Source organism: Scylla paramamosain, chromosome 7 (genome assembly GCF_035594125.1).
Source record: "Scylla paramamosain isolate STU-SP2022 chromosome 7, ASM3559412v1, whole genome shotgun sequence".
Taxonomy (NCBI): Eukaryota; Metazoa; Arthropoda; class Malacostraca; order Decapoda; family Portunidae; genus Scylla; species Scylla paramamosain.
The window spans coordinates 31,146,619-31,166,702 of NC_087157.1; the positions used below are offsets into that span (position 1 = coordinate 31,146,619).

The window sequence follows — 20,084 nt, forward strand, 5'->3', positions numbered from 1 at the left end:
CATCAGCGCTGGCACGCTGTTCTGCACTGTTAATCTCCAGATCTTCACAGCCATGCTGGAGGCTGTCACTGCTCGGTCACGGTGGGACTTACACGACTGCTTCCCTCTTTGGTTCTATTTTTACCCTAGTTTTTGTGAAGGAGACAAAGAACAAATTATTATCATGAGATTCTGTATGCACAAAACCAGTCTATGCACGTTTCCAGATAGAGACAAGCAATTTTTTTTTTTTCTTTCGCTTGTGAAACTTAGCGAGTTATATAACTGTAAAATCATTAATCGCAGGGTCTCACGGAAATCGAATGAATCCTAATTAATTTGAATATCTACACATTATTTGTTCACTATTAGAAATAGGGCGAGAAAATGTCAAGAAATTATGAAAAACATTTTAATTCAATTGCACACCACAGAAAAGATGGGGACGGCTAGTAAATTTACTTGTCAATACATAGAAATGAAACACCAGAATTATGATACTTTACTCACTTTTGATACATTACGAAACCTCCACATGGAAACAGGAACAGCAAAATAAAATGCAGCCCCATCTAGTCAACCATCTTACCGAACTCTTCAATAAAGCATACACAACGACTCTGCAACTTTGATATATTCTGACGTGATCATCCGTGACAGAGAGAACCATACGATGGGCTGTGTGGAAGAATTTTTCTCAAGTGAAACGCCTTGTGACTTATGCTTTGTTGTCCTATCCTACTATTATCACCTTTCTAGTAGCCGTAGGTCAAGTTACTTCGTAAGGACCGCAAGATCTGTTGTGGTCTGTGTATATGTATAACTCTACGAGGAGAAATACCATTCAAGGATCGTTATGTGAACCAGACTGAATATTTCCCGCCTGGTGACCATACGGTGGAGTTGTTCTTGCATACACGGGCACCTTAGTTTATCAACCACCATTAATACACATGGCTTTGTATGTGCATAGATAGTGTATATGCCAGATCTTTTTTTTTTTTTTCAACTCAGAAATAAATATGGTTTTCTCTTCGACTCTGACACATTAAAGTAGTTGATATGCATGTTACAACCAGACGCAACTCGCACTTCATGGGTTTGAGCTGTGGCACCGTTGCTATTTGCTTACCAATGATGGTGCAGTACTCGTATTAAACGTGTTGCTGACGAAGTTCAATGTTACCTTCATTCCACTTTCACATTCCCTCAGACAGTCAAGCTGGCTCCCGACTTAACTACTCAAAATCGCTCATGTATTGGTGAGTAACTAACAATGATAAGTGGATGCAAGAAAACACTTTAAACACTTTATTGTACCCTTAGTTATAAAAATACATGGATTTCTGTACAAAATTATGGGCTAGCCGTTATAGTAAGATCAGATAGTTTTTATCTGCTTTCGTTAATACTTTCTTGCCCCTGAAAAAGCAACAACGAAAATAATAGGGTAACCCACTCTTATCTACATAGACTACCTGATATCCTGTTTCCTTCCATACATTGTCAAAATGTCTTGAAATTAGTTGGTTTGCGTTTGTAGTATGTATATCGGAGACAGTGAGGGAAAGATAAGAGAGGGGCCGACGCTCTTCACTTTGTATACACATATATGATTATTTTCATTATACGTTTAACATCTATGTAACGATTTATAAACAACGTAACACAACTCCCACTGCCAGAGTGGACCCGTTAGCGAGGGGTGGCAGGTTGGCTACCAGCAGTGAACCGTGAAGGAGTGTTGTTTACTTTTAAATTCTAGTTTGTCCTGGCAGGGTAGACTGGCTGAGTGGAGGAGGCCTGCGAATGTAAGTCTTGTTCTTCCAGTGCACACTGGTACCTTTTTCACTACATAAAATTAGTGAGACTCTTCATTTGGTGCTCAGGAAGAATAGGTGCTGTACTGGCAAGAACTGAGAGAATGTTATCGAATCATTTACTCCAGTCCCGACTGGCCTTTATTCTCGGTGTGCGTCTAACTCGGACATTGACAATTACGGATTTGTCCCACCTGGTGAACCAAAGTAGTAGTTGTTTTCAGTTAATGTAATTTCATGTTTTAGTACATACGTTTTCATTACTTATGCTTTTAGCAACTGACTGCAACTTATTGTACCTTGTAAATATGCATTGTGCGCCTGAAGGGAATAGATGAAATTTATATTGTAATTTCTAGCAGGTGCTTCTTTGTGTTGAAAACACATTGAGCGGAGTTGGTATGCAGTGGTCTGACTTGGGTCATGGGCCGAGTCGTATAATCCAGGGATAAACTTTACCTGTATGAACATCGCATACAATGATGGATGATGGAACTTGCGTATGCGAGATGAGCTTCACAGCGAAGTAGCCTTTAGATAACTCATATAGTTAGAAGGTGAATATGTTAGGTTATGTAGATCAACGTTTCTCAACTTTTCTGACAGCAGCACCCCTGTACCCTGTAGTCGGGTTTAGGCAGCCCAGCACCCCATAACTTGGACCAACACTTGGCTACAGGGACTGCAGTTGTTACACTACACGGATAAAGTAAAGCGAAGTACTGCTTGATTATTTTTTTATTTCATTCTCAACATGTACCAAACATGTACCATACAGCAAAGTTCAGTGATGCTGACTTCCCACAGAAATTTAGTGCCTTTCACCACCATCCTGAAATGTTTGACTGTCGACCAGACCATAGGTGGTGCTGAAGTTGGAAAATTAAAAAAAAAAAAAAAAAAACAGTGAACCCAGTTATATCTTTAATCAATCTTCTTAGATTTACTGATCGCCTTTTGACCCCCTCGGCCACTTATCAACATTGGATAGTTTCATTGTCCCATGGAGATCAGAGCCCAGGCACTCTTGGAGAATTGGCGTCATGGGCTGGACCCAGCCATTCTGGCACTTTGAAGTGGATTTCTACATTATTAACTGGAGAAATACTTTGGAGAACTTGACTAGTCATCTCTGTGGCATTGTAAATGGTAAAGTGACAGGGCTTTTAAGGGTATCTTCATGGTTCTAGTGACAGATTAACCAGATTTCTATATTATTAACAGCAGAAACACTTGAGAACCCAGATTATCACCACTGATGCCTTTCAAAACAATAATGGTGAGAGACCAAAGTATTTCAAAATATGGACCTCACTCTTTCTCATAGCAGTGTTAACCATACAATAACTCGAGAAAAGGAAATCGGAATGAGACTGAAGGAGAAATAGAAGGGACACCTAAGGCTACTGGCCTCAAAAGCTTCCAGCCACTTGCATTCCTCCACCAGGGACTCCAACAAGAGCATTTGCTGATGAAAGTAATCCTTTATACTAGTTGATATGATTCTAGTATGTGCTTGTGTAGGTGGTGCCCAGGATACAGGTAAGCAAGTGGTAATATCAGCTACAGTATATTAAATCAAAACTACAAAGATAATAAAGTGATGAAACCAGGAGTTGCTATGTCCATGCCCGAGGCTGGCAGGACATCAACTCTCTGTGTAGTGATGGTGACCAGGGAGGTTGCCGGGCCACCTCAGGTCACAGCAGGGGCCTTGTGAGCTCAGTTGTTAGGGCCTCGTAGGGCTTGTCAGAAACTGTCAATGTCTGGTAGGATCTCCTAGGGCCTGTTGCAGTTTGTTAGGACCTGTCAGGATCTCTCACCTACTTTATCTCTGTATTCATCACCAAGTTTTTGTAATTATATCATCCATCACAATAATTTTGCTTCCTTTCTCACCAAAAATGTTCTTGTGCCCTTACAGCCATTCCAACTCCTCTTTCATTCAGAATTATAAAACTTCAGATACATTAAAATATTTGTTTATCACTGTTGATAGTTGTTGTATGTATATGCTATATAGTTTGTCTTCATTATTAAACCACCAAGCAGCAACCAAAAGATCTCTACCTGTTTGTGCTCCTTTATATATTACATGAAAATTATCAGGAACTTTGTAACCAGATATTTGTAAACATCTTAATTTTCTCTTTGATATAGTAATGAGCAGATGGTGTTGTGATCACCAGTCCCATCAACATGAGTGAGATAGACCTGACACTCGCCTTGCAGCTGCAAGCCCAGTTTGAGGAGGAGCTCCGAGTCAGCCTCCTCAAGCAGCAAGAGGAGGAGAACAAACAAAAAAATGAAGGAGCCCCCATTGTGCTGGGTAACTATATAAAGAATCTGTTTTCCAGCAATGTAGCAATACTTATTACAGTGTCATCAGTATACTTGTGGTTCCGTCAATGGTTCACATGGCCAGTCCTGAGACATGGGGCATAGAGTGTCTGAATGTGTGTTTTCACTTTTCCTGCCTGTGTTGAAATGCTACTACTGAAAGGAATTGAATTAGAGTATTATGGACCCACTTCTCAAAAATTTTTTTTTGTTTCTATAATAAGGCAAGCCATAAACAGAGGGATAATTCACTTCATCCTGAACCCTGTTATAGCTACTTCCCACTGTGGTTTAGGTGTTTACCTGTATTTAGATGGGTGGATACCTGCAGGTATATGAAGAAATGACCTCAAAATTTCTTCAGGCTGACCTGGTGTTACATTTAATAGCCTCTCCAATTCCACATCTCGGCTAAAATTCAGATTTTAATTTTCTTCCTTAGAGCTCCATGCCAACAAAAAGACCAGAAAGTCCTTGGAAGAGCCTCAACAAGAGAAGTTATCAGTGTCCCTCATTGACCCCTCCTGGGAGCTGATTGATCCCAACCCAGACGTCCACACACTTTTCCTTACTTTCAATGATCAGTTCTTCTGGGGACGCCTGTCAGGAGTAGAGGTTCGCTGGAGTCCTCGGATGACACTGTGAGTGCTGATGCTTTTTCATTGTAGGACAGTGGTTCTTAACCCTAGGGTTGTGACCCAGAGTTGGGTCAGCAAGCCATTTCAGTGGGTCGCCAAGGATATGTGCAATTTTTCCCTAATATATCTGTTCAAAATGTTATTAAAGTATTAATCCTGTGTATAGAATACCTAAGTCATTAACATCTAAAGCTAAGCAAATCATAGAGACAGACAGTTTAACTGAGGTAAAAAAAGCAGCCTACTTCTACTCTTGCCTTTTAAATCTAGTTAGAATTTTAAATAAAAGAGTGTTTATGAAGGTATATAAGTTGCCATGGTCAATCTGGACAGGATTTTGGGTCACAAAGAAGGTTAAGAACTGCTGTTGTAGGAGTACAAAGATGCAGCTTATACAGTACATATTTAATTGCCTGATTTAAGTAAATTATTTCATATTTCTTTTTTTTTTAGTTTACTTGCCTGATTTAAATGTTTCATGTTTTTAAAGCTATCTCATAAATTGATGCTTCGTGATCTGAGAAAGGTTGAAATAAACTCAGACTGGCCATATCTGATATGTGCATGGGTGTGATTTAAATTAAAATATGTATGATAGAGGTATAGTAATGCATAGTAGGGACTGAGTATCATGGCTTTCTGTGAGACCAAATTGAAAGGCTAAGGTTTTTAAGCTTAAAGATGTAAAGTCAGTGGTGGACAGTAGAGGGTCGATGGATCTGTGAAACGAATTAGAAGTTAAATTCAAGGATGACCTCACAGTGAAAGGAGTAAAGAGAAAATATTTTAAAGAAAACTGGTGTATTGGTGAGAGATTTGGGAAAGAAATGAAAGGAAACCATATTAGTAAAGGAAAAGTAATAGAAAACTACTAAAGGAAGTGGATGCGAGAAAGACAAGGCATAGCAATTTATAAAAAGATTTAAGTGTCTATAGATCATTTCAGCCATGGCTCCTTCTCATAGGGGATGACAAAGTAGAGGGTAAAATATTGATAATGATGATGAAGAAGAGGACAAGGATAAATTTCCCCAGTAAGTTTTGGGGAAAATTATGGGATACTTGAAGTTGAGAGGAGACACTGATGAGAAGGGAGTAACTAGTGCATTCACTGTGCCAAGGGACATGAAAGCAGATAGTGTTACATTTATGTGAAGAAAACAATTATTAACAAGTGCATTAATTGTTTTACAAGTGGGATATTCATAAGTAGACATGTGAAAGGAGGTAGCAAAGAAAAATGTTAATGAGTTTCTGTTGATAGATGTGAAAAGATTATTATACTCATAGATTGATGTAAATTAATTTCTTGAGAAAGGGTCAACAGAATTAAAAGAGCGAATAAATAGTAACACAGGAGGAGATATGAAGTTTGAATATGAGGAGAATGGGAAGTTAGCATATGGAGAACATTGGTAAGAAAAAATAAAATAAAATGGGGTTCTAACATCAAAGAGGGCAATTACAGATGTGCTGGAGTGTGTTGCTATGAGGGCCGTGGAGGACTGTGCTCTGTGCGGCTCTCACTCCCTCTTCTAAAGCTGCGTCCCCGCAAAGACCTGGTGGAGACCCTTTTGGTGAGATTTCAGTTCCCTTAGGTAGGGAGGTTAGAATGCAGTAACTTGTTAGGGATCACAGAAATGGTAATAAACTAAGTAAGGTAAAAGTTTTAATTTACAATTGTAAATAAAGACAGTTTATAAAACAAGGAACTTAATTTTTAAAACATGGGAAATTTGAAATCAAAGTTTTTTATACTCATCTTGAAAGCTAACAAAATCATGATAATCATTATTGCTGTTCAGACATCTATACATTGTTTCATTCTTTTATCAAAGCAAATATTGTACTATAAGTTAAAAAAAAATTATGAAAAAGGTATCTTATTTCATTGATATCATTGATCATTGGTTTAAATTTTAAACACATCTGACCAAACACACAACAGATTTATAAGGTAGCCATCTGTTGCAGGTTTTATACAACAGTCCAGCATCTGAGTCACCACTTGCCACAAACTCAAGCTCTTACCTTGGACTTATAAAATTCAGCCTGATTTTCTGGGGCACTTTTTGGAGAGAGAGAGAGAGAGAGAGAGAGAGAGAGAGAGAGAGAGAGAGAGAGAGAGAGAGAGAGAGAGAGGGGGGGGGGGAAAAAAACGTTTAGTTCATTGATACATTAATTTTCCCTTCTAAGATTTCATTACAAATCATAATTAAGTAAAGAAATTATGTGTACATGAAATTAATGGAAATGTAACTAAAGAAACCCAACTTTTTTTATGTTGAAAACTTCCTGTTGCTGTGCATACTACATATCCTTTGTTTTTTTTTATTTTTACTTTACATTCTATCCTTCAGACATTTTTCATAGAAGGCTGCTCGTAAGATCAAGGTATATCCCTAGAACATGTTTCTCCTTCACTCACACCACTTACACTGTAGAAGGAAAGGAGTTCATAATCACACAGTAATTACACAGAGATGCAAGATAAAACCAAAGCATACTTCACAAGAAACTGTCAGGTAAAGGATATAGTACATACCCCCTCTATCTGTAAGAGCAAGACTGATGAGGCCTTCACTCACACCTCCCTTATTTGATGCCATTTAATATTGTAGGAAAAATTTTTAGACAAGAAGCAAGATTACCACTAGAACAGTGAATTTAGAATACTTCATATATCACTGGTAGCTTTAAATCTGGAAAATTTCATATGCCTAGCATATGCAGTTTTCTGCAAACCCAAGTGTATCTAATTCATTGTCGTTTCCTTTCCAGCATGAAATGATACATGCCTACCTTTTCGTCACAGCCAACAACAGGGACCGGGATGGCCATGGCCCAGAGTTTCACAAGCATATGTATCGGATCAATAATGTGGCTGGCACAAAAATTACTGTGAGTATATGTAGATTTTATACCAGATACCTGGTTGGCAGTGGATATGGAATTAGAGTGATGTTGGCAAGGTTGGTGTAGAAACTCCTTTTTTGTATCTGAATATTTGGAAATTCACTGCTGCTACCTTTTCTTTAATTTTGGAATCTAGAGATTTTATTGTAGAATTAAACTGTTAACATGAAATCACAAATTTTAATATTTTAAGATTGTAATTGTTCTGTATTTCATGTGGTTTGCCTGTTTAGCATATTTCAAACTTCAAGAAATGTTATTGCTCCAATGACAAACTTTTAACCATATATCTGGTAGTGAAAAGACTTTCAGCTGCATTAAATATCATCATCTAGTAATGCCCATCTAGATTGCATAATGAGAGTTTGTGTAGAGGTACAGTAATTCATCTCTTTTTTCCATCCTTTTCTAACTCACAACTTCCTTCACCTCAGTTCATCACAAAATTCCATGCCTCTGCAGATTGTGAATGTAATCATTGTAGGTGCAAAGGTGTTTGCAGTTGTAATTGTTTATTTTTTCACACTACATGAGGTGCCACACACCACCCTGGCCAAAACAAATATAATAGTGTGTAGCTGCATTATATTGAGGTCATAACTTTTGCATGTGACCAGGTGAACATTGTAGGGAAAGTAAAAAAAAATCATTACAGGAGAGAAGTCCAGTCAACTATTGATGCAGGTGTAACATACTGATAAGCAATATTTCCAGGTAGAAGAGCTGCCTGTCTGGGACTCCTATGATGCAGAAGTTTTTTTAGTGTAAATTCCATATTAGAATTATTAAAATGGTGGCTCACTTTTGTTGGTCAGAGTGAAGTTAAACTCTTCCACTGGAATGATTGCTGCTTGGTTTCTGTGTCATAGCGGTGGACCCAGCCTTCTTCACTAGTGATGACCTTGCAAAGGTTTAGATCACATCAAACATGTTTCTGGAGATCTCTGCCAACACTCAACCAATACTGCCTTTGGTCCTGAGTCATCAAGTGGGCAGTTCAGTGAGAATGCATTGGCATGACTCAAACAATAGCTCAACAGTACTACAAATGTTGTTAATTGTTTGACAGTAGTCCTTGTATTTGATCTGATGCACTTCAGTGTATTTTTCTATTCTGGCTGAAGGACAATCAGTTTCCCCATGTTTCAAGTATGAAAACTGACCAAACAACTGAGTTGTGTTCATTGCACCTTTATTAAATTCCAGTTTAGGCATCTCCTTGGTCTGTGTTGCTATTTTGTCTAGTGTGAAGCAAACTTGATACAAACATATTGCTCCTTTAAATCTGCCATTTTCAAAGACAACCAAAAAAAAAAGACCAGTTCACAAAAATTGGCAATGAGACAATGTGTGTCTGGTTTCTTTGATGGGATTATAAAAAATAGTTCTTTATTAACTTTACCTCTTTCCTCAGGTGTTTCATAGCTTTCATGATGAGGTAGATGTATATAGACAACACATCTGGCAGTGCAATGGTCCTTGCCGAACTAGGCGGCCCTACTTTGGCTTAGTGAAGAGGTCTATGAACAGAGCTCCCGGCCCCAATGATAACTGGTGGGCGCAACACCAACAGACCTGTGGGGGAACCTATAGTAAAATCCAAGAGCCTGATCGTTCTGCAACAGCCAAGAAAGGAAGCAAAAAAGCCAGTAAGTAGATCATTCTTTTTATTTTTTTTAATTGTTTATTTTATTTATTTATTTATTTTTTCTATTTTCCTTATAAGATCTTATATTCATGCCATTGACCGTAAGTTTTCTTAATTGACTAGCATGAGCAATGAGTATAAAAAAATTAGTTCTTACTTCCTTAACGTTTTATAGATATAACAGAAGACAATGAATTTCATATTAGGTAATATATTTAACAAAGAAGAGAAAAATTATTTTATAATGTCTGTCAGTCTATCTCAGATGCCTTGCTCAGCTTCTCCCAGAGAGGTGGCCATGGCAGCTGAGCCTCTGCATTCCCTGTCATATACAGTAAACTCTTGATTTTATGAGTTAATTTGGGGGAACTTACTCTGTTAATACCAAAAATCTGTTAGCTGAGGCGAAAATTTTAAAATGCATATGATGATAACGATAAACCTGATAAACATAATTGTACAGTTTTTATTTTGTATATTGTCAACACTGTATTGTTATGGCTATCATACAAGTATGAGATGTACACCAAGTCCCCAGTTTAGGAACAATTTCTGTTCCTCCCAAAATTTGTTTGCAGTAAAGTGAAAATTTGTTAATCTAAGAAAATTTTCCCATTTAATTAATTATAAACATTGAGATGCATTCTTGTGATCCCCCCAAAAGTTTATCTACTTGAAAATCCAAGACTCAAAACAATAAAAGAGAATACCTTGATATCATAGAATCATATAAATTTGTTAAATTTGAAAAGAAATATTAATCAACAAATTATTAATGTACATACTTACATTATACCAGAGTGTTTCAAATGTTTTGGTGTATGTGTGTGTGTGTGTGTGTGTGTGTGTGTGTGTGTGTGTGTGTTGTAGTAAGCATGCGTAAGAGGCACCATGTTAAAACTTACTGTACTGGTGAGCTAAAAAGACATACCAAGAGTACTTGAGACAAAAATACTAAAGCTGATACATTCTTATCAAAATTGGCAACCATGGTTTGAACTAATGTAATCTGCAGATACTATTGCAGTTACTGGGCATGATCAGTTCAGAAACCATTCTCAGTCAGTCCCTGTGGTTTTGTGACCCTATGACCTTGTCCATTAAATCCAAAATTTGTTAAAAATGGACTTGTTAAACTGCGAGTTTTCTATATTTCCTTCTTGCATGTTCAAGCACTTGGCTTCTGCAAACACATCTTTCACAAATGAATCCCCTTACCTTATTCCTCCTTCCAAGTGACCATTCTTCCCTCTTAGTACTTTCAAGTTCACTCACATATATTTTACAAATTCTTTGCTCTTCATCCTCACAATATAGCTATACCATATCAGTGTGTTCCTTTTCACCCATTCCAGTACTCAATAATCTATACCATTTCCACAGGTGCTCATACCATATCTCTCATTCACACTGTCACTGCTCTCACCCTATATCTCTTTATTCTTCATGCCTCATTCAGGTAGTTCATTTCCACAGCACACACTCCTGGTTATTGCACTCTATTTCACATTCAGATTTCTAATCCATACATCAGTGTTGGGAGGGAAATGCTATATTTTAAACCTGTGTACAGCCATAGACACATTTCTCCCTTTCATGATTCTTTGCAGCTGATCCTTTACAGAGTTTGTGGAGTTGGATATTTTAAAAATTTACTCAAGACTGCAGGACGTTTTTAGGTTATGACTAACTTTGGCTCCATCCCACCTTCAGAGAAACAATCACCCATCCCAGCCCATTGTACACTCAGCTGGATTGCCAGTAGTCATTTGATCCAATTTTCAATATATCATATCGATGCTTATAGTCATTTTACACTTTACTACATCAAGATTATGAAGTTATTTTTAGATTAAATAGGATTATTTACTGAAACACCAAATAATCATTTGCAGATTTATTGTTCATCATGAATTAATATAGATGCAAATATTTACCATGAAATAAATATCTTCCTCAACAATAAACATAAAATTCTATAAATAAAAAAATAAAATATCTGTTTATCCATATCTTGCCGGTTACTAAGAACTGGTGATGAAAACAACAGAAGATTTTCCATTTATTCTGACCTTGCATTCTTTTACTGCATGCTGTAATGCCCTCCTGCCTTCATTCCTTTCACATATTCCAGTACTCCATCCTCCCTTTTCATTGGAAGTTATCTTAAACAGTGTGTGTCTACCACACTTACATGCATCTCACCCTCTGCCATTATTTCTATACAGGCACATGAATTTTTGTTCCTTGGTTCAGTGATGTTCAAGTATGAACATATATATACATAGAGAGAGAGAGAGAGAGAGAGAGAGAGAGAGAGAGAGAGAGAGAGAGAGAGAGAGAGAGAGAGAGCTGTGGAAGGAAAAAAGGTGGTTGGATCTTTAGGACATAATATGTCCTAAAGATCCAACCACCTTTTATTATATTATAATAAAAGGAAAGATAGTAAAAAATGTTTTCTGATAGAATAATAATACAAATAATCACAAAATATAAGTGAAACTTGGGTAAAAAGTGGAGGACAAAGGTCCAGAGTTGTTGAAATGGTTTACTTAGGAAGTGCTAGTCATGTACAAAGAATAGATGATGAAAGTTTTTGAAAGTAGATATAAAAGATATATGTAAAAATGAAGGAATGAAATATGAAGTGGTTGAGGTGGCTAAATGCAGCACCTTAAGACACTGACCACATACAAAAAATTACAAAGTTGAATGACTATGGGAGTGTATATGAGTTCGATAGAATCAGTGGGTGCTTGTGAAATTAGAGAATAGAGTGCAGGAGTGTATAAGAGAGCATGGAAACTGCCACAGACATTCCCTTGTGAAAGTTTTAAGGAATAGGCATTAGATATAGCCAGATGTCATGCAATTCTAGATATTTTTTTATATCATGTTCTTCCACTTGGGGTGTCATCACACCAGAGGTGATTCTTACCAGACACAGCAAGTTCTCCCTAAACTTTGAAAAGTGTTCAAGTTGTAGGATGTGGTGAGGACCAGATGGAAAAGCAAAACTGCTCCAATACAACATTGCTCTTAAGCCCTTACTGCACACACTTTTTTATCCTTATTGCATTAGCACTGTGTCCAACCAGTTCTTACTACTTGTGTACCACATGGGTGATCAGGTGCACACCACACTTATCAGTCTTCACCACATTCGCTCACACTTTGCTATCATGTCAGTATAATCCACCAACCACATGGCCTCTGTGACTGTTGATCCTATATAAAAGGCCACTCTTTCCTTCATCATGAGTCATTTTCAATTACTATAAAAGCTGACATAATCCTTTGTAGTTTGTCACATTGTGCCATCCAAATACAAGTGCCAGGGAAGTAGATGTAGCTCAGACAGTGGGTGTAGTCAGTCATGCCAACCAGCCACAAGCTGTAGCATCCTCAGACATTGAGACTAAAGGTCTTTACTAGATGAAGGCTCTCAAGCCTAGGAAACCAAGCAGTCAGATGTTCTGTCCCATGTCTGTGAGTCAGGTGATGGTGTTACCATTGCTGGCCAAAGTCAGCATGAGCAGAAGTCAAACTGTTCCCACCAAGTCATCTCATAAACCAAGTCCTCACTGCATCATTAATACATCAAGCTAATCATCAGCAAATAGTCACCAGCCCATCCTAAATTTTCTGTGCTCTCACTACACAAATATGAGCAGAGTTAGAACTCATCCACATGGGCAATCATCCTTGCAAATCACGGTGAGTCACTGCACACATATCAGTCCCAACAATATCTCAGCTGGCCCTCACCACAACTTGACAATTTTTGAAGGACATAATGGGACTAGTGTGACTATTACTTAAATTACTATTTTGTATCCAAATATTGGTATTTTCTGTGGAAGATTCTCTGACCTTAGGCATCTAGAATTTTGTACTTTTAAATTACTTGTTTTATATGGTATCCCTTCCTTTACAGGTAAAACTAAAGCTGATGGTTGCAGTGACATCAGAAAATATGTGGGATTCACTGGAAAAAGTCATTCTCTTGGGGGAACAACCTCAAAGGCTGTATATCCAAAAGACCAACAAGATCCAGCTGAAATTAACAAAACTGATGATTCTGGAAAGGAAAATACTCCAGTAGGTGGTGTGAGAAGGAAGATTGAGAATGGAAGCAAACACAACCTGGGAGAAACTAAAGAAAAACATGATAAAGTCAGAGGCTTTGCTAGTACATCGAGTGGAATAGTGAACCAGGTGAAGGTTACTGGCGCTAGTCGGTCAAATGTCCATGGATTTGGCAGTCATTCCCCGGCACGGAAGAAACCATGTGGTGGAAATAAGCCTGCAGCTGAGAAAATGCCTAGAAGTAAAAACATGGTGAAAAGAAATCCTGGTGGTTCTGGTACTACTGGCATTGCTGTAAGAGGAAGTGGCTCTCGAACTGTGACAGTTAAGGGAAAAACTGGCACTCAAACAGAGACTCAAGTGAAAGCAAATAGTAGTGAAGCTTCACATATAGCATTCCAAGGACAAGGACATACTTTAGGAGGAGGTACCATTAGTAAGGTCTCCAGACTTCCATCTTTGTCATCTTCCAACTCAGTGCTTTCATCTACCTCCTTGCAAACCCAGACAGATTCTGAGCCTGAAGTTCATATGGATATAGAACTGGATCAGAGAGGTAGCACATCTCGTTCACCTGTTTCATCAGCTGAAGGAAATATTACTCAGAAACGCCAGAAGTCATTGGATTGCTATGTACTAACGCCCTCATCTTCAGAGCCTGTTAGAGAGACAGTCAGGTGCCCAGTGTGTAATGTACTAGTGCCAGAAAGGGATATAAATAAGCACCTTGATGATTGTGTAGGGAACTCAAGTGATGAAGAGGTCATGAAAGAAGTAGAGAACTCAAGTGATGACGTGATGAAAGATGTAAGTAAAGAAAAACCATGCAAAGGAATTCCTCCCTCTAATGGTGAGGTGGCCATGTGTATTGAAGACAACAGTATTAATGAGAGTGTTAATGGTGGAGAACTTTCACAGGCAGGTCTCCAAAACAGCTGTGATGAGGAAATACAGTATCCATGCCCAGTGTGTGGCGAGGGCTGCTCACCTGCCACTATTAATCAACATTTAGACACACACTTTTAAAAAACAGCTAGCAACTAACAATCTAACAACCTTTTGGAATTTTTATGGCGACTTTTATACAGGTTTTAATTAATCATTTATTGATAGAGGTTGCATTTCTTATCCTGTGAGAAATATATATGGAATCTGAGAAATATAACCAAGAAATATATAAATATATAAGGAACCTGTGAGAAATTAACCTTTTGTGAGGCTTCTTATGCTGACTTTTGTACAGGTCTTTACAATCCTCTGTATTTGATGGCATACAAGATGCACCCCCATTTCAGCAGGGCATGTTCAGAAAAAATTCAGAAAATTGTATTTAAGCACACTAGCACTACAGCTGAACTACAAGCAAACAATAGTAAAAATATTGTACATGACTGCAGTAATAAAACAGGTGACAAGGCAAGGGAAGGGAGGCAAGGTGAAGACATGACATCATCAATGTCAACATGACATCAAATAGGGCTGCATTTTCATTTTAAACAATTTAAAATTTTCTTAGATCTTGCCTATATAATAGTGGCTACTATAATGCCTATAATACCAGTGAAGAAAATTTCTATCTACAGGAGGCCTCACATTCACATTGAACAATCATGAAAAGGGTGCATCTTATGCCATCAAATACTTGCAATTGATAATTTTTACCCAGTGAGAAATATACAAGGAACTTTCATAATATTGAAAGTTAAGGTGACACCTATGAATCAGTGGTATACTACAGCAGCACCCATTCCTTTTCCCTCATTTTGATCAGTTAGAGCTTAATGGGAATCCGAGACTCCCTTCATCTATACATTCACAGGTACCTTTCATGTGTAACCTTCAATAATTTTTTTTTTTTGGGGGGGGAGGGGGAGTGGGGGAGAAGGGAAGGTTTGGGGAACATTTACAGTAAACAGAAGCAAGGAATAAAGGGAAAATTAAATGCATATAGGGAGTTTGAAGACCAGTGTCTGCTTCAGTTTGCAGTAGCCATAGCAGGATGCAAATATTTGGATAGTAAAAACATGGCTTTAATTTGCGTAGCCACGATAGAAAATGACTGCTTTAATTTGTGTAACCACGATAGAAAATACCTCGGTCTCCAGAGAAACCACAACTTTAAATGGGAGGGAGGGAGGGAATATAATAGCCTTTACAATGTGGAGTCCCTTGACTTACATAACTTGGATGCTTGTTACCAGCAACACTACCAGTCCACTCAGTCTAACACACTAGGATGTCCAGAAATTTTTTTTTAATTTAATGTTAGGCAACAAGACAAAATGTTCAACAGGAATGCAGTGGCAGTGCAACAGGAGCCAGGAACACCAGTCCACAACTTCCTTTCCATCACACGCCAGGAATGCCAGTCCACCACAACTTCCTTTCCATCACACACCCTGGAGCCAAGGCCCTGAAAACGAAACATTCATAAGCTAGCACTTCACTAATAATTTATTTATTTATTTATTATTTTTTTTCTCTTCCTCTTACAATGCACTTAGACTTTGTTGGCTGTACAAATTCATGCCATTGTACAAGCACAATGCATCAAAGTTAAAAATAGAAAATTCATCAGCAGTACATTAGAACTTATCCCACTTTTGTAATTTAAAGCAATCACGAGTGGGAAATTTTTTTACTTTTTGCCTACCAGTTGCTTTTGGACATTACCGGCAATTACAAGGAAAAGGAAAAAGAAAACAAGAAGCTTCTTGATACCAAGCATACACTACACAGATAACCAAGCATATTCTTGCACATCTTGCACATCAGGACCAGCTGACCTTCAAGCAATATCCAGACCAGCCAAGTTATCATCCACATCCACTGCTGAGAAGCTGAATTGCCCCGGTAAGCTTTCCTTAGTTGCTCCATCAAATAGGATCCACACCTGTCAATTGAAATTTAATTATTACCCCATCTTGCTCATAAACCAGTTGCTATGGCTTCAAAGAGTACACCTGTGTTAGTAACAAATAGCTAAAACAGGATAGAGGAAGTATAGTACTTACTGCTCAAGCATCCAACTTAATATACTTTGACCAGATCTACCTCAGACTTACGCCAGGTGCATAATCTTTAGAGGCTTCTTCCTATTATGTCCAGTTTCGTGTTATTAAAACTCCATCAAACATTACTCGCCCTATGCAACCAGTTCATATATTATTATTCTATAGGTTAATCTACCTGTATACCAGGCAAACATCTGTTAATTTACCTGTATACCAGGCAAACATCTCTCTCTAAGGGGGGTTTAGCAAGGCTAAGGTACCACACATTCCAACTCATTGTCTCACATTCGTCTCTACATCTACAGGCATCCTTTCAGACCCTTTGTCTCAACATCTACAGGCATCCTTTCAGACATCCCTTCTGCCATCCACAGCACCATGCAACACTGGATACTTAAGACGTAACCATTTTTGCCTCTTGACATTCATAAATGTCTATCCTGGTTTGCTTCATTTTCATTTCTACCGACTGTTTCGTCCTTCCACATGCGATGTCAAACTTCAGTCAACATCCCTGACCAAGCCATGCGTGCAGCAGCATCTACAGATCTTGATTCCACATCACCATTCACTAAATTTAAAACTCATTGACAAACATGGATCTAGAAAAAACGGAATCTGTAGTAAAAAGGAACGATTTCAAGTAAAAAAAAAAAAAAAAATTAATATATATATATATATATATATATATATATATATATATATATATATATATATATATATATATATATATATATATATATATATATATATATATATATATATAATAAACCCTGGAGTGGTTGCAGTAAGGGTGCATGTGTATGAATCGAAGGCAATGCTAAACGGTGTTTAACCTTGAGTGCCAGCACTCCCATTGTATGCTAACGTATCAAAACTTTTTTTTAACGAGTTTCCTTTTTATAATCTTTTTATTTAAATTTTAACCTATTTCCAATACGGATGAATTTTATCGGAAAACGCCATCTTTAAGGACATCCACAATTTGGTAGGAAATCTGTCTGAACTTTGTGACAGATGTCAGTAGTGCTGGACTGCCTACCCATCGTTGCTGGTTGAAGCAGTGATTGCTACAATTGCCGGCTGAGGCAGTGATAGCTACTATTCATAGTTAATGCCTCATATCGATCGACGTCACGAATACGAGAAAGGGCGATTCATATATTATGTACTACTAAGGAGCCTGGAGGGATGTAGTCTGAAGCAGCTTACATGAAGACAAAACTGTCAGATGTGATTACTACTACGTCATAGTTAAATGTCACACCGCTGTCACGACTTGAGATGAGGGGGGGGGGAATGTATCGTGACAACAGCTAGCCTCGCTACGTCTCAATATTAGCCTAGTTTACCCTAATTGTACTTACAAATCCCTTAATCATCCACATTTGGCACCAAAGCATGATTTTACCAATTAGGTCGGGGTCTCAAACATCCACTGCTAAAGGTACAGGCTTGTTCGACGCTTTGTGTAGACGTTATGTAAAAAACAGTTGAACACTGCCACTGAAATCCTTAGATCGTTCTATAAGGAGTTCGAGAAATTAGATCGAAGACATGCAGGGTTACGAGTTAGAGAAATAGCGAAAGTGCGAATGTTAACTCTTGCATTGCGGTCTGCAACAATTCACAACACTAAACATCAGATTCTGCAATTTTTTGGCCAGTACAAAGTTTCCAGGCACCTGTAGAAAAAAGAAAGATGACTCAGTGGTTAGCGATTAAGAAAACCTGTGCCAAATAGTCGAGATTATGTTTAAAATACATGCTACATCAACCACATGGCTTATAGAAACGGATAAAACTCTTACACGCAATCTTTCTCCAGGAGAATAACCTCTGATAAGGAGTGATCAGGAAAATAGTAAACTACACGTAAAAGAGAAGAAATGTGCACCAATTCTCTTTAAAGACGGATCTTACTGTACAAATGCTGCAATCTTACCAAAAGGAAAGGCAACAGATGACTCTGGCGGGACTGAGGTTTGAAGGCATGAAGATGAAATGTCAACATCACCGGTAATCCAACACTAAGCCAAGCGTAAGGATAAAGGATAGACAAGACGTACGAGCAACCGTTAGAAAACAGTGTAAAACATGAAAGAAAAAAAAATAGACAAAATGAACGCAAAGGAAACAGAAAACTTACCACACGACCATCTCTCACCACCTGCACGAACAAACTGGCAAGGATACCTTTCGTATCGCTGCTTCCCACTTCATTGTCTCGTTCTCATGTTTCGAACTTAACGAACCACCTTAATCAAATAAATAGTAGACAAAAAATATCAATAATGATATTTTTTTTACAAATATTCATCACATTACCACACAACTTATTCCTTATCTACGGCGCCATATGACCACGACGTCGCTGCGCCACAAAAATCAATCAATTAATCAATTCCCTTCTCCATAACATATTTGATGAAGGAGAGTAACAAACAAACGAGTAACAAGGAAACAGTCAGCAAGAGAATCAGCTCAGTAATTATTTAAAGTCGCGATTCAGAACATTAAATAACTAAATGCTTTCAGAAGAAGTGAGAGTGGAGGAGGATTAACTAGCAATAACTACAGGAGTAAATATTAGTGGAGAAAATGGGAGAGTTAATTTTGTAGACAATTAAGATACATATGCATACATTAAATGGCTGGAAGCAGTTTGGCTCAAGGTAGGAAGAAGTTATTGTGGGTGCTGCGTGCTGAATAATATTTCCTCTATTCATTTAAAGGCAGTTACGTAACCAATAGTGTTTTCCAACTAAATCACGTATACGATATAATGAACAACAACATGTATCAAATTACACGTTAATAAGTGAACGATTGTTGTTTAAGCCTGCCCTCGTAGGAGAGAGACATGGCCCACGGTTGGTAAATGGATAGTCCTGTCACTCCAGCGCACTCATCACAACCACCATTCCCTGTGACGATCGCTCTGTTCCTGCAGCCAGTACTTCCACTTGCTAACCACTCATTTAAGATTGTGTTGTGTGCTTATTTGCAAGTCTACGACATAGGGCTTTTTTTTTTTTTCAAGCAGTGGAACTTCATTTTTATTTGTATAATTATTTTTTGTTTACTTTTTAATCATAATGATACTGATTTTAGCAAACTGAATTGATATGCCTAACCAATATATTGACTGCCTACATAAATACACAAATTGTCCTATAAAATTTTATTACGCTGATGTATTTTAAATATTCGTACATGTAGAGGGTGACGAGGTATCGGATATCCACATCCGCAGAGCATAGACATTAAAAGCAAATGCGCTCAAGCCCCATCTAATTCTATATTGTTAAAATACTCTCGAATAAGGATAAAACAATCTCTCTCTCTCTCTCTCTCTCTCTCTCTCTCTCTCTCTCTCTCTCTCTCTCTCTCTCAAGAAAATTAATGGCAATAAATAAAACAAAACAAGTAACTGAAGAACCACCAGACCTTAATCGATCAAATCACAGCTTCTGATAGACTTTGGAGTAAAACTTGCAAAGCTTCGTATCACCGTGTTGTGACCTTCAGGCAACTGCTGCATACGCCGTAGACGATAGTTATCTATATCATATAAATTATTGCATGTACATGTATGTATATAGTACGTATATATATATATATATATATATATATATAT

At 37.8% G+C, this 20,084-nt stretch overlaps 1 protein-coding gene and 1 long non-coding RNA gene across 5 annotated transcripts; one reads left to right on the forward strand and one right to left on the reverse strand.

Annotated features, from left to right (window-relative positions):
• The first annotated feature begins 1,082 nt into the window (after positions 1–1,082).
• Positions 1,083–14,622, forward strand: LOC135102351 (DNA-dependent metalloprotease SPRTN-like). Of its 3 annotated transcripts, none has more exons than XM_064007452.1 (7): positions 1,083–1,241; positions 3,960–4,128; positions 4,582–4,780; positions 6,246–6,354; positions 7,559–7,678; positions 9,108–9,342; positions 13,279–14,622. In XM_064007452.1, the coding sequence occupies exons 2-7, from the start codon at positions 3,999–4,001 to the stop codon at positions 14,454–14,456; spliced, it is 1,971 nt and encodes a 656-aa protein (XP_063863522.1). In that variant the 5' UTR covers positions 1,083–1,241; positions 3,960–3,998; the 3' UTR covers positions 14,457–14,622. The 3 variants fall into 3 exon arrangements, with proteins under 3 accessions (XP_063863522.1, XP_063863523.1, XP_063863521.1); XM_064007453.1 differs by lacking the exon at positions 1,083–1,241 and adding an exon at positions 1,392–1,429; XM_064007451.1 differs by lacking the exon at positions 1,083–1,241 and adding an exon at positions 1,568–1,790.
• Positions 14,623–15,682: 1,060 nt separating this feature from the next.
• Positions 15,683–19,270, reverse strand: LOC135102354 (uncharacterized). 2 transcript variants are annotated; one of them, XR_010269625.1, is made up of 4 exons: positions 19,256–19,270; positions 18,594–18,702; positions 16,217–16,323; positions 15,684–15,843 (listed from the first exon to the last, which is right to left on the reverse strand). It is a non-coding gene; the product is annotated as an uncharacterized LOC135102354 (long non-coding RNA). The 2 variants fall into 2 exon arrangements; XR_010269626.1 differs by lacking the exon at positions 19,256–19,270 and having other exon boundaries at positions 15,683–15,843; positions 16,161–16,323; positions 18,594–18,711.
• Positions 19,271–20,084: the final 814 nt, after the last annotated feature.

Coding starts and splice junctions, on each gene's coding strand:
- LOC135102351 (XM_064007452.1), top strand. CDS start 3,999: ATGAGTGAGATAGACCTGACACTCGCCTTGCAGCTGCAAGCCCAGTTT. Junction 7,679..9,107: donor TGGCTGGCACAAAAATTACT/GTGAGTATATGT, acceptor CTCTTTCCTCAG/GTGTTTCATAGCTTTCATGA. Junction 9,343..13,278: donor GAAAGGAAGCAAAAAAGCCA/GTAAGTAGATCA, acceptor CTTCCTTTACAG/GTAAAACTAAAGCTGATGGT.